Genomic DNA, 14,191 nt, shown 5'->3' with positions numbered 1-14,191 from the left:
CGTGGCACCGGCCCACAAATAACATTATAAACATCTAAATGACCCCTGTCAAGAAAAAGGTTCCTTACCTATGGTAGGTCATACAGGCTCTACCTCCACGCACATGCTCTATGATTCCATTATATGAAATATACAGAATAGGAAAATCCACAGAGAGGGAGAGTAGACTGGTAGCTGCCAGGGGCTGAGGGATGGTAGGATTCAGGGAATAACTGCTTAATGAGTACAGGAAGGTCTTTTGGAGTGATGAAAATGTTTTAGGGGCAGACATTTAAGTCAGATCTGGGCCAGATCAATGCTAGGAATTCCATTTAGATTTCCCACATGGGTGGCAGGAACTCAAAGTACTTAGGCCATTTTCTGCTGCCTTCCAGGCACATTATAGCAGGAAGTTGGATCAGAAGCAGAATGGGACTTGATCTCAGGCACTCTGATAAGGGTGCCTCAAACAGCAATTAACCTGCTCTTGCCAGGAGTCAGGAGCTTCTTCCTGGTCTCCCACTTGGGTGCAGAAGCCCAAGGACTTGGGTCATCTTCTACTGCTGTCCCAGGCCACAGGAGAGAGCTGGATTGGAAGAGGAGCAGCCAGGACTAGAACCAGCGCCCATATGGGATGCTGGCGCTTCAGGCCAGGGCTTTAATCTGCTGTGCCACAGTGCCAGCCACTTGTAATTTTCATTATAGAAGTTTTTCAGCCGGCACCGCGGCTCACTAGGCTAATCCTCCACCTAGCGGTGCCGGCACACCTGGTTCTAGTCCCGGTCAGGGCGCCGGATTCTGTCCGGATTGCCCCTCTTCCAGGCCAGCTCTCTGCTGTGGCCAGGGAAGGCAGTGGAGGATGGCCCAAGTATTTGGGCTCTGCACCCCATGGGAGACCAGGAGAAGCACCTGGCTCCTGCCATCGGATCAGCGCGGTGCGCCGGCCGCAGCGGCCATTGGAGGGTAAACCAACGGCAAAGGAAGACCTTTCTCTCTGTCTCTCTCACTGTCCACTCTGCCTGTCAAAATAATAATAATAATAATAAGTTTTCCCATCCTTGGTTAAGTTTATTCCCAGGAGTTATTGTGAATGGGATCGCTCTTACAATTTCTTTGTCAGTGAGTTTGTTATTGGTCTACACAAATGTTACTGATTTTTTTTGTGTGTTCATTCTACAACTTTACTGATTTCACTTATCCGTTCAAAAAGTCTTTTGGTGGAGTCATAAGGTTTTTCTATATAAAGAATCATGCAAACTCAAAACAAGAATAACCTGACTCCTCCTTTCCTATTGGTAGTCCTTTTATTTCTTTCTCTTGCCTAATCAATCTGACTTCCAGTATTATCTTCAATAAGAATGATGATACTGGACATTTCTGTCTGGTTCCAGATCTTAGAGGAAATGCTTTCAGCTTCTTCTCATTCAAAATTATGTTGACTGTGGGTTTGTCACATATAGCCTTTATTTTACATTGAGTTTTGTTCCTTCTATTCCTAATTTGTTCCGTTTTCATCATGAATGAATGCTGAATTTTACTGAATGCTTCTTTCTTTTTTAAAAAGATTAATGTATTTATTTGAAAGTTGGAGTTACAAAGAGAAGGGGAGGGGAGGGAAGGGAGGGGAGGGGACAGTTCTTCTATCCGTTCATTCACTCCTCAGAGGGTCACAATGGCTGGGGCTGGGCCAGGCCAAAGCTATGAGCCAAGAAGTTCTTTTGGGGCTCCCACGTGGAAAGCAAGGGCCCAAGCACTTGGGCCATCTTCTGCTGTTTTTCTAGGCCATTAGCAGAGAGCTGGATTGGAACTGGAGCAGTCCAGGACTTTCCAGGGATGCTGGCATTGCAGGTGGTGGCTTTATTCATTATGCCACAGCACCACTCCCACTGAATGCCCTTTCTGCATCTAGAGAGATGTTCATATGATTTTTATCCTTCATTCTGTTGATGTGACATTATATGCTTATTGATGTGCAAATTGCTGTATCCTTCAAATAAATCCCACTTTGATCTGTTGTTGGATTTGATTTGCTAGTATTTTGGCATCTATGTTCATCAGCAATATTGGTCTATAGTTTCCTTTTTTGTGGTGTGCTTGTCTGGTTTTGGAATCAAGGCAATGCTGACTTCATACAATGAGTTTGGATGGAATGAGTTCATGAAAACTCATGGTTTGAAAAAATGGAAAGTTGTGTTTTGCTTGAAATTTAGACATTTTCTTTGAATTTCATATTAATTAGCATTAGATTGTTAACAGGATCTTCTCATCCTTAATTGTCTGTACTTGCAGTATCAACTTTCTTTTGTTCCTTATATTGGTTATTTTGCCTTGTCTTTTTTCATTTCTAAATTAATTCTCTAAAGCGTTAGAACTTTTGCCTTTTTTGGATTAGAACTTTTGCCTTTATTATTTTTCTACTGTATAGTCATACATTTAGATTTTTATCTTTACCTTTACTACTTCCTTCCTTTCACTTTCCTAGCACTAAACTAATTGACTTTTGGTGGCTTCACATAGATACTTAAGATGATTTACTTTAACATCTTTCTTTTTTTCTGACACAATCATTTAAGGTTATAAATTTCTGACACAGGCACTTAATGTTACAGATTTATCTATAACTTAGATATTCTGATACACTATATTCTCACCATCATTCACTTCAAAAAATTTTAGACTTTTTGTATGGTTTCTTCTTTGATTTGTAAGTTATACAGAAGCACAGAAGCATATACTGTAATAGCCACACATTTTTGGGGTTTTATCATTGATTTCCAATAAATTCCACTGTGGTCACTGAATGTATTCTTAATGTCTCATTCTCCTGGAATTTGTTGAGGCCCAGCATAATCAACTTTGGTAAATAATCTATGTGTACCAGAGAAAAAGTAAGTGTATCCTACAACTGCTCGGTGCAATGTTATTTATACATAGTTAGGTCTACTTTATTAATTGTGCTGCTCAGGTCTTTTAGATACTGATTTTTTTGTCTACTTGCTCTAATAGTTGATAAAAGTCCTCTGTTGTAAGATTTCCTTGTAGTTTTGGGAAATTTTGTCTTTATACTTGAAGTAAAGTCTCATAGATTTAGAATTGACTGTATTATCACAAAAATGTCTGACTTAATTGATATTGCCTTAAATTTCACTGATATTAGTATAGTTATATTAGTTCTCATTTAGATCTTATTTATATAATACACTTTCATTCACTCTTTGAGTATTTCTGTGTCCTCATAACTGAGGTATGTCTTGAAAGCAGAATGAGTTTAGTATTCACTATAATAATCTTTATTTTAAGAAGAATGTTAGTACAATTTACACTTTTCAAGAAGATATTTCTTATTTATTTGGAAGGTAGAGAAAGGGAGAGGGGGAGGGGAGGGCAAAAGGAGAGAAAGACAAAAAGAGACAGTTATCCTCTGTTCAGTGGTTCACTCCCTAAATGGCTACAACAGCTGTGGGTGGGCCAGGCTGAAGTCAGGAGCCTGAAACTCCCATGTGGGTGGCAGGGGCCCAAGCATGTGAGCTATTCTTCTCTGTTCTCCCAGACATTTTAGAGGGAGCTGGAACAGAAGTTGAGCAGCCAGGCTCAAACTAGCATTCCAACATTGAATACCAGCATCACAGGGGGTGGCTTAATTGGCTGTGCCCAACATCAGTCTCTACTATTTATTTTTAATATAATCATAGGATAAATCTGGGCTTGTAACTATCAACTTGCTATTTGTTTTCTATTCATCTTACTTAATGTGTATTTTTCTTTTTTTAAAACCTTCTTTTGATCAATTTTCTTACATATTTTCCCATTTATTTCCTTCATTAAATTTTCACTCATATAAAATAATTCTATTAGTGGATATGAAGTTACACAAAATATCTTTGATTTATTAGAGTAACAAAAAATGATATTTTTATTACTTTCCAGACAACAACAGGATCTTAGAGTACTTTTTTAAAGATTTATTTTATTTGAAAGGCAGAATTACAGAGAAAGGCGGGGAGAGATAAAGAGAGAGAGATCTTCCATCTGCTAGTTCACTTCCAGGAGCTTCATCCAGGTCTCCCATATGGGTGTAGGGGCCCAAGGACTTGCACCATCCTCCACAACCCTCCCAGGCCCATTAGCAGGGAGCTGGATGGAAAGTGGAGCAGTCAGGACTTGATCCAGCACCCAGATGAGATGCTGGTGTTGCAGGCGACAGCTTAACCCACTATGCCATAATGCAAGCCCCAGTATTTTAATTTCATGTGCTCCTTCTCAATTTTTGTGTTAGAATCATGCATGATAATCCCACATACATTTTATGTGTATCCCATTTATTTGATGAGGCATTACTATCTGTTTCAAAGTCAAAATCCTTTCTTTTGCCCTTTGTTCTTTTATGCATTTTCTTCTTTCAACAAATGTTTTTTCACCTTACTTGAAAGGCAATGTGAAAGAGAGTCAGAGAGAGAGAGAGAGAGAGAGATCTTTTTTTTTATTTTTATTTATTTATTTATTTTTGACAGGCAGAGTGGACAGTGAGAGAGAGAGAGAGACAGAGAGAAAGGTCTTCCTTTGCCATTGGTTCACCCTCCAATGGCCGCCGCGGCCGGCGCGCTGCGGCCGGCGCACTGCGCTGATCTGATGGCAGGAGCCAGGTACTTATCCTGGTCTCCCATGGGGTGCAGGGCCCAAGCACTTGGGCCATCCTCCACTGCACTCCCTGGCCACAGCAGAGAGCTGGCCTGGAAGAGGGGCAACCAGGATAGAATCTGGCACCCCGACCGGAACTAGAACCCGGTGTGCCGGCGCCGCAAGGCAGAGGATTAGCCTAGGGAGCCGGCACTGGCTGAGAGATCTTTCAATTACTGGTTCACTCTCTAAATGCCAGGGTTGGGCCAGGCTGAAGCCAGAAGTGTGAACTCCATCAGGTCTCCCATGTCTCCCATGGGCAGTATGGGTGTAAGCCATCTTCTGCTGTCTCCCCAGATGCTTTAGAAGGAAGGAAGCTGGATTGGAAGTGGAGTGACTGGGATGCTGACTGGCACTGATAAGGGATGCCAGTGTACCACAATGCTGGCTCCCTTCCTGCATCTTCATTTTCTCTGCAGGATTATTTTCATTTTGCCTTTAGTATTTCCTTCAGTGTAGGTCTTCTGGGGAGAATTTTCTCCATTTTTATGGTCTGAAAAATGTCTTTACTTTGCCCTTACATTTGTTTCCTTTGAGTAATTTAAAATGTCATTGCATCACCTTTTCTGGATTGTGTTGTTTCCACTAAGAAACCAGCTTTCAATCTTATCATAAGCCTTTTGATACTAAAATGTCATTTTTCCCCAGCTGCTTTTAATATTTTCCCTTTGTGTTTGATTTTCAGCTCTTTACATTTCCTTAAGTATGTTTTCTTTGTAGTCACTCTGTTTTTGAATTTGTTATATTTGAAAAATTCCCAGTCATTATCTCTTTATTTAGAAAAAGATTTATTCATTTATTTGAAAGGCAGAGTGAGAGAGAGAGGGAGAGACATGGAGAGAGAGAGATCTTCCATCCAATGGCTCACTCTCCAAATGGACACAACCACCAGGGCTGGGCAAGGCCAAAGCCAGGAGCCTGGAACCCCACATGGGTCTCCCATGTGGGTCTCAAGGGCCCAAGTACTGGGGCATCTTCTGCTATTTTCCCAGGCATTCGCAGGGAACTGGACTGGAAGCAGAGCAGCTAGGACTGGACCCAGTGCTCTGATATGGGATGCCAGCATCATAAGCAGAGGCTTAAGCCACTGAGTCACACCATCAGCCTCAGCCATTCTCTTTTGATAATGTGTTTACCCCCTGCCCTTTGCCCTCGCTTTGTGTCTGTAACAATATGTGTAGTAGACATGTGTATTGTGTCCAATGTGTCTAGCATTTTTCTCAACATTCCAACACTTTTGTTCTCTGTATTCTCGTCAGGAAACAACTTACAGTGGAGTTATATCCCAATAAACCCATCATAAGTGGAAAATAGTAAAATGTCAAAAATGCATTTAATACACTTACACTGCTGAACACTGAATTTAGAGATACAGAACATCGCTGAGAATCTGCTGTTTACCATTCTGAACTCACGGCTCACTGCGAGCTGTGCTTCACTGTTGCTGTCCCATACCAAGAGCTAGTATCATACTGCTTATCACTAGCCCAGGAAAAGATCCAAATTCAAAATTCAAACTATGGCTTCCATGGAATGTATATTACTTTCATATCATCACAAAGTCAAAAAATTGTAGGCTGACCTGCCATAATTTGTATTTTCTACTGATCTGTCTTTCAGTTGACCAGTATACTTCTCAGTTATGTTCAATATGCTGTTCATCCTTTCATCCTTTTCCTGGTTGGCTCTCTGATACATCATTTACCATTTATTTCACTTGCTGAGTGCAGTATATGAATATCTGCAGAGCATGTGACATTTGTGCTCACAAAAGTAAAAGGAAAGAAAATTAAACTGAAATGAGTCAACTGTGCTATCACTAGGAATTTTTGGGACTGCAGGATTTGAAGCATTAAAGTCTAAATAAATGAGTACACTTAAAAGAAATGGAGTACTTTACAAAGGTTATAGATAAGTTGCCACAGTTTAGGTCACACTTAATATTTTTAGTATACCATATAGTTCACACTGGCTTGATGTTAAAAGCATTAAAAAAAAACACTTACTCTCTTTCCTTTTCAGTCAGCTTGTCATTGATATTATCTTTGATTGTTGATCTAGATCCCTTATGAATTATGGGATATCTGAGGGGCACTTGTAGGAAAAAGGAAATCATGGAGACCAAATGTGCAGTGTAACCAAGGGCAACAGCAATGCTTCCATCATCTTTTGCTGTAAATTCAAAAGCAGAGGAAAAGAAAACAACTATGTATCTTATAAATAAAGTTATGAAATAATAACAAATCTATTCCAAAGGAAATCTTATAAAAGAGGTAAATAAAATATTAATCATTTATCTAAATTATATGAATTTTATACAACCTAGGCACATTAACAAACCTTGAAACTTTAAATAGCCTTGAAAATTTATTAACTAACTATATTTAAAACTATTTCCTAATAATTAATGTGATGTGATTAACTTTATGTGTATTTTTAAAGCAAGAGTTCTTAGTGTGCCAAATATCTGTTACTTTTTTCCCCAACATTTTTAAAGGGAAATATTTGAGTCTATAAGATGATGTGAACATTAGTTTCAGAGGCTTAAATATAACAAACTAAGTAATCACAATACATTTTATTCATGAACAACTTGCTAGGTAATATAGTTGTAGTGTTGTAGTATTGTATAACATTATTAATTCTAAAATGAAGTGAAATAGAATAACATACTTTTTAGGGGGTATGTTTTTGATACTGATAAAGACAGTGTTGCATAAATAAGTTTGTGAATTTTGAGATGGGAAAAGGGGAAAAATGTTTTAAACGGAAACATTGAAACAGGTCAAAAACCACACTGTTCGCAGGCCAATCTATTTAAGCAGTTTAGGTAGAAGTAACTATTGGAACAAAAACCAATGGTCTTGCTGTCAAACATAAGCATCCAGCTTTTTAAAAGGCACAGAAATTTGTGTCTGTAAACTCATCATCCAGATTTCTACCAATACGTATTGAGTGACAAATGATGATTTAGGTACTCACAACTGACAATAATGCAACAAAAAGTTTTAAACTTCCCCCAGAAGGAAGGAAAAACTTGCTTGGTCTATGGGAGCTTTAAAATACTTTAAAAAGTGCACATGCACAAACACACGTACCCTAAAATATTTAACATTTAAGCTGGAATACCTCAGCTGGCTAGAAAAAAGTGGCTAACACCATGATGACAATCTTAGTTTGCTATGCCTTAACTTCTGGGGGTGTCTTTAATCTCAATGATTAATACTACGCTTCATGTTCTTCTTTTACATTTACATTTAATCATTTAAGTACTACCTTCTTAAGGCAGGAATGCCACTATAGCCATATATTTCTCACTGTGTTCTCTGCCCCTGACTAACATAGCAGATTCTTGGTTTCCCTTTGATCATTTTACAAAATGGGCAACTATTACTACATTCTTATTTCGTCTGGAATTGTCTGTAGTTCTTTGTACTTGACACTCATTCACCTTCCAAGAATTACTAAACTGGGCATCTTATTTTATGCCATTCCATCTATTTTAAAGACAACAAATCTAATGCATAAAGAGATTAAGGAAACTGTCCAAAGTAATACAGCTAGTAAATAAGCTGAAATGACACCACATCCTCCATCCTTATCCATGCTATCATATTGCCTCAAAAGTTTCACTGTTAAAAATGAATGTCTAATAAACTTTTTGACTTGGGAGCCTAAAATATACCAAGCATATCACACACACAAACACACACACACAAACACACCCTTAGTTTCTATGCTTTTTTGGTAAGAGAAAGAATGCATAAAAGAAAATCTATGAGTTCTCAATGACTTGTGTAGTACCTGACAGAAAATGGGTTTCTCAACTGTTCTCTTAAACTCAGGGGAAAAAAAAAAAAAAAAAAAAAAAAAAAACCAGCATTCATTTCAACTGACTACTGAATCATACTCTTACTCATGAGAATCCTAAATACTTTTGGATACCATATCCTCTTGTCCCAGTTCCACGGAAGGACTTCGAGAGCACTACAACACTTTACTGCTACAGAGACCTGTGCATCATGCTGCCCTGGGAACACTAGTACTTCACATTATACATTCACAGTCACACAGTATTAAAGCTGGGAGAGGCCTCATCTGACATTGTCAACTTAGAAATGAGAACAATGAGATCCATAAGTGGTTTGGTCAAAGCTATAGAGGTAAAAATCAGTGAGTGATGGGAGAAGTGGGAGAACTGTATCCACATTCTAGCACCCAAAGTATCTATTTCTGGAGTCAGAGTTGGGACTGCGAGTTCCTTCACAGGTCACTGAATCCTGCCTCCTGCTTTCTGTATGGAACAGAACTTTCCAATTAAAAATGCTCCTAGCAGTAAAAGGACTTGGTCTTCAAGAAATTTTTTTTTAAGATTTATGTATTTATTTGAGAGGTAAAGTTACAGATAGAGAGAGGGAGAGACAGAGAGAAAGGTCTTCTATCCATTGGTTCATTCCCTAAATGGCACAAAGACCAGAACTGGGCCTATCTGAAGCCAGGAGCCAGGAGCTTCTTCTGGGTCTCCCATGCGGGTGCAGGGACCCAGGCAGGCACTTGGGTCATCTTCTACTGTCTTCCCAGGCCATAGCAGAGAGCTGCATTGGAAGAGGAAGCAGATGGGACTCCGATCAGCACCCATATGGGATGCCAGCACCGCAGGCGGAGGCTTAGCTGACTACGCCACAGCGCCGGCCCCAAGAAATTGCTTTTAAAAGGACAGAAGAAGAGTACTGAGAAGAGTTAGAGTACAGAAAGAAAACATGGAGCCAGTGCTGTGCTGCAGTGGGTTAAGCCACCATCTGTAGTCTGACACCCCATAAGGGTGACAGCTCGAGTCCCAATTGTTCCACTTCTGATCCAGCTCTCTGCTAATGCACCTGGGAGAGCAGTGGAGAATGGTCCAAGTGCTTGGTCCCCTGCACCCACATGGGAGACCTGAATGAAGCTCCTGGCTTCAGCCTGGCCCAGCCCTGCACGCTGCAGTCATCTGGGGAGCAAACCACCAGATAGAAACTCGCTCTCGTGTGCTCGCTCATGCGCTCTCCCCCCCTCCAACCCCCACAAAGAAACTTTGCCTTTCAAATAAATAAATAAGCTTTTTTTGGTTGTTGTTTAAAAAAGATGATAACACTACGTTAGGTTGGGACTTTCCTATATGATCTGTAAGAAAAGATTTGAATACTTCCAGAAAGTAGTAGAAGGCCTCTTAATTAGTCATCCAAACAGGTCAAAGGCAAATTATGAATGTTTTAAAACCTCTTTTAATGTTAAACCCCCCATACTACTAAGGAGGTACTGGTAAAGAATTATGTTTGTGTATTTTTACACTATTCACATCTCTGCTACCAGAACAAAAAAACTGGTCTTTTTACATTATCTCCCCCAGTGAACAAACAGTTTTGCTTAAGTTTAAAGAAGGCATCTCTAAGAGAAGCGTACACACAGAAAGCAAAAATCAAAAGGAAACAGCAAATGATGAAAATCGAGTAAAACTGGAAATCAGCTTTGATTCAGGTTATTTGCACTCACCATTGTCGCAACCACAAGACTCCCTGCTCCACCTATTAAAAGCCCCAGCTTGTTTCCCATTCCAGGCCATAGTGCTCCACACAGCCTCCCCGTTAAACACTGTGGTGTTGGATTTCCAATATTGAAGCTTTATATTAAAAAGCATTTTAAAAGGACCACGGGTGAAGCATTATAGGACCCAAGGGTATTCCAATACCCTCGAAAGGAAAACCACCTCCTGGTAGGGAAGTCACTTTCATCACCCCAAGACCACTGAACCTCCAGTGGGAAACTGTGAGCTCATGTGGTTAATTATGGCTATTGCAGGCCATGCAACCTCAGATGTCACATTCTGTTGCCAATCATTTTAGCTGAAAAACCAAAAGGTTTAAGGTTTCCAGCATTCCAAGATCTGAAAGACTTTTTACCTGCCAAAGCCAAAACACAGCTCTCTGGGGTGTGCTTTTCCAGTAAGCATTAATGACGTGCATAACACCTAATGCAGAGCAGAGGCTTGTGTTTCTTACGCTGCTCTGGGGGTTAGGAAGGTCACAGATGATAGTTTCATTGGTGAGACAGAGTAGGAGGGGGTGGAGGCTCCAGCGAGGAACAGGACTGAATTGTAAGACTCAGGTATGTGAAAAAGATCCTAGTTCAAACAACGCCTTAGGGGCTTAAAAACAAAACAAAAACTCACAGTTTCCTCTTAAGAAACATTTCTGATTAGTTTTTGAGATGCAGTGTAGCCACTCAAAGCTGCAGCTTTTGTGTAACTTCTGTGACAATAACTTCCACAGACACGCAATGGCCATGACAATATTATAAATTAATTCAAACGCTCCTTTGATTTACATGTTGATTATATGATTTCTGTGTCAAATGCATCCAAGTACAATAAGTGATCTAAAAGCTCTTACCATCCTGCCTTCCCAATCACTGAGGCAGCGGATCTGTTAAGGAACCAAGCACTCACTGATCCAGACAGCACAAAATATTTAAGACTCTAATCACTGCCACAGCATCTATGGAATCAATCCATGTTCTCAATGAGATACTGTTTGACATATGGACTCTCCTTTCCAAGAAATCATGCCTGCATAAAGGGATACAGACACAGAAGGAAATCTGGGTCTCATTACCACAAAATGCTCTCATGTTATGGATTACTAAAAAACACACACGCACAAACATTTTTTTTTTTTTTAAAGCCAAATGTCTCCGTCAATGGAACTCAGATGAGCACCCTTTACTGGACAAGTCTCTTCCATTATATCCAGCTCTCTTTGGTACACTCTAACAGTACTTCACCCATAGAGAAATCACAACAAATGATGGACAACTAGGTAGAGTTTCCTGAACAGTGTCAACCCAAGCAGAATAAAGTCTAACCCAGCCAAGTCTCCTGAGTGTCAGAGAAGAACCTGGGTGGAGTTCCTTCACTGTAGTCTCTCCCAGAATGCAGCTACTAAAGAACACTAAGAAGTCTAAGTAAGGAAGACACCAGTGTCATGACAGGAACTGGCTTGATTACAAATTTGATACCCTCAACTGAACTGTAACCTCACTGAGGCAGGATCAACATTTAATACTCTTTGTCTATGCTCACATCTGGCACAGAAGGGGACAAACACAGGGGACTCAATACATTAAGAATATCCAAGTGCCTTGGAGAATAGTAACATAGGATTTTAAAGTCCAATACAATATATACTTCTTAAAATCCCTAATTCTTCAGGGTACTGGGGAGTGGATAGGCGCTTAGAGTAAAATTTCACATTTATTTCATTTTATCTGCCATTTCATTTTTCAGCAACTACCCTAAAAAGAGGAGGGAGAAAGTATTCAGTTTGCTGGGCACTCCAAGTGTAGACAGCTATAAAAGCTATGAAAAACCAGGAAACAAAGTACTTCAAAGAAAAACAAAAATAGAATCAAGAAACTTCCCACAAAGGATTAAAGTAACAGACCACTCCACTGATAGGGGTATTTCTGCTTCTCTCACTACCCCCTTCACAGCATTCTGTATTTAGCAACCGTGGTGACTTTGAAGGCATAACTCAGCTCATGCTGTCTCCCCTTTTGAAGTCCTTCAGGAGCTTCCCACTTCACTGAGGATAAAAGCGAAACCACGCCCGGGCTGACCTCGGGTCTCCTCTCACTGCACTCTTGCCCTGCTCACTCTGCGCCCAGCACAAGGACCTGTGGGTCTTCTCGGACCTCCCTTGCTCCTGTCTTTCCCTCCTTTCCATCCTCGCTGCTTTTTAAGTAATTCCAATTATATTTACTGAGCACTGCCCACATGAAAAGCTCTTTCAAATGTTATGTCATTCGTTCAGCACAGTGAATGAGAGAGCTGTCATCTCATTTTACAGGTAAAGAATTTAGGCTGTGAGATTACATAATTTGCGCAAAGTACATGTCTTTGCTCCCGCACTGGCAACCCTAAGTTATGCCAGCCACGCCAGGCCCATCCTCGTCCGTCATGACCTTTGGACTTGGTGCTCTCCCTTCCGCTATAGCACAGCTGCCTCCTTCCATTTGCACATCTTCCGTTCGATGTTGGTCTTCCCTGACTGCTCTACCTAAAGTAGGTGCCCTCACTCCCTATGACAGATTAGTCCCTTATTAAATATTTGTTAACTGATTCTTTTCTTAGTTATTGGCATGCTCCTTAAATAGGTGACACATCCTATGAAGGAACCCTCAAAAGCCCAGCACACAGGTATTCCATAAGTATTGAATGAATGCTCCATATCCCAGATCAAAGTATGTTTACTGAGTGAATGAATCAATGAATGAGGAGAACTGATGTGCCATGGGCTTCAAGACACCACAGCTTTGCCTAAAATGAACACTAGGGGCAGGTGTTCAGCCTGGCAGTTAGGACATTGACTAAGATGCCAGCATCCCACGTTAGAACACCTGGGCTTTACTCCAGCTCCAGCTCCTGACGCCAGCTTCCTGCTAGCGCACAGCCCTGGAGGCAGCAGTGACGGCTCAAGTCATTGGGTCCCTGTTACCCACGTGCACAGACCCAGACTGAGCTCATGCACAGCTCTGGTTGTGGAGGGCATCTGGACAGTGAACCGGCAGATAGGAGCTCTCTCTCAGATAAATAAATTGGAAAAAAAATTAACACCAAACCACATCTGTGCAACTTCCAGAGATCTGAGGGAGTATCGTGTAATGGAAACCAGACAAATCTGAGATAGATAAGTATCGTGTTTTGTGCTTTTGAGCAAATCACTGAATACCACTTTCCTTATAGGTTTCTTTTGTTTGTTTTTTTTTATGAGGATTAAAGATAAGACAAAATCTTGTGCTTGTACAGATATTGAAATGTCTCACCTAATTTTCAAAGCAATCAATTAAGACAGATGGGAAATAAACTAATATATTCATACATCAAGAAATTAACTCAAAGTTTACATGAGTTGCTCTAAATTACATGGTTCATAGAAGAAGAACCAGAACTTGAACTCAGTTTTTCTAGTTCGTGGATTATCATTCTTGTACATCACATTCCAACTATTGAACCTGTAAGGGCTGAAGGGAGTGACTAATTAAAACAGTCTGAAAAGGTAAAGGACCACAGATAACAATAATTTCTGTATAGGAAAATGGAAGATAGTCCCGATCACAGCTACTATCACAGTAACTTTTTCCCAAAGAGGTAATACACTAGCTTTGGGAATAACCTATAAAGATATTTAATAAGACTCAAAGCAGTGAATAGGAAAACAAAAGATTTTTAAAATACAAAAATTTCTACAAATCCTATTCTAGAATACCCTTAATGTATTTTTTTTAATGAGGAGAGAAGCAAGTTGAACCTATGGTAGTGGTTGATGTCACAAAGGTAAACTTTCAAATACTTTTCAGGTCAGCAGAAAAGTGACTTTTAAAATGACAACAGATTAATATTGGCTCACAGCCACACATACATTTTCTTTCTTTTTTTTTCTTTTTTTTTTGACAGGCAGAGTGGACAGTGAGAGAGAGAGACAGAGAGAAAGGTCTTCCTTTG

General features: G+C 40.1%; 1 protein-coding gene across 9 annotated transcripts in view; it reads right to left on the bottom strand.

Moving 5' to 3' along the window:
* Positions 1–14,191, bottom strand: part of UVRAG (UV radiation resistance associated) — a 327,227-nt gene that overhangs the window by 114,761 nt on the left and 198,275 nt on the right. For 6 of the 9 annotated variants that reach the window (XR_016232751.1, XM_017344617.4, XM_002708684.6 and 3 more), the window contains one exon: positions 6,663–6,828. The exons of 1 other annotated variant lie outside the window; for it this stretch is intronic. Coding sequence is in view for 7 of the 8 variants with exons in the window: in XM_017344617.4 (XP_017200106.3) it covers positions 6,663–6,828 (166 nt within the window). In the remaining variant the exon portion in view is untranslated. Of the gene's footprint in view, positions 1–3,735; positions 4,114–6,662; positions 6,829–11,186; positions 11,258–14,191 lie in introns of those variants that run through there. 2 more of the 9 variants (XM_089331118.1, XM_089331124.1) reach the window with 2 other exon arrangements.

This window comes from Oryctolagus cuniculus, chromosome 1, assembly GCF_051225735.1.
Source record: "Oryctolagus cuniculus isolate XC-2025 breed Fujian yellow rabbit chromosome 1, ASM5122573v1, whole genome shotgun sequence".
Classification (NCBI taxonomy): Eukaryota; Metazoa; Chordata; class Mammalia; order Lagomorpha; family Leporidae; genus Oryctolagus; species Oryctolagus cuniculus.
Note: the sequence above shows the minus strand (reverse complement) of the source record. Positions and strands in the feature narration are given on the sequence as shown.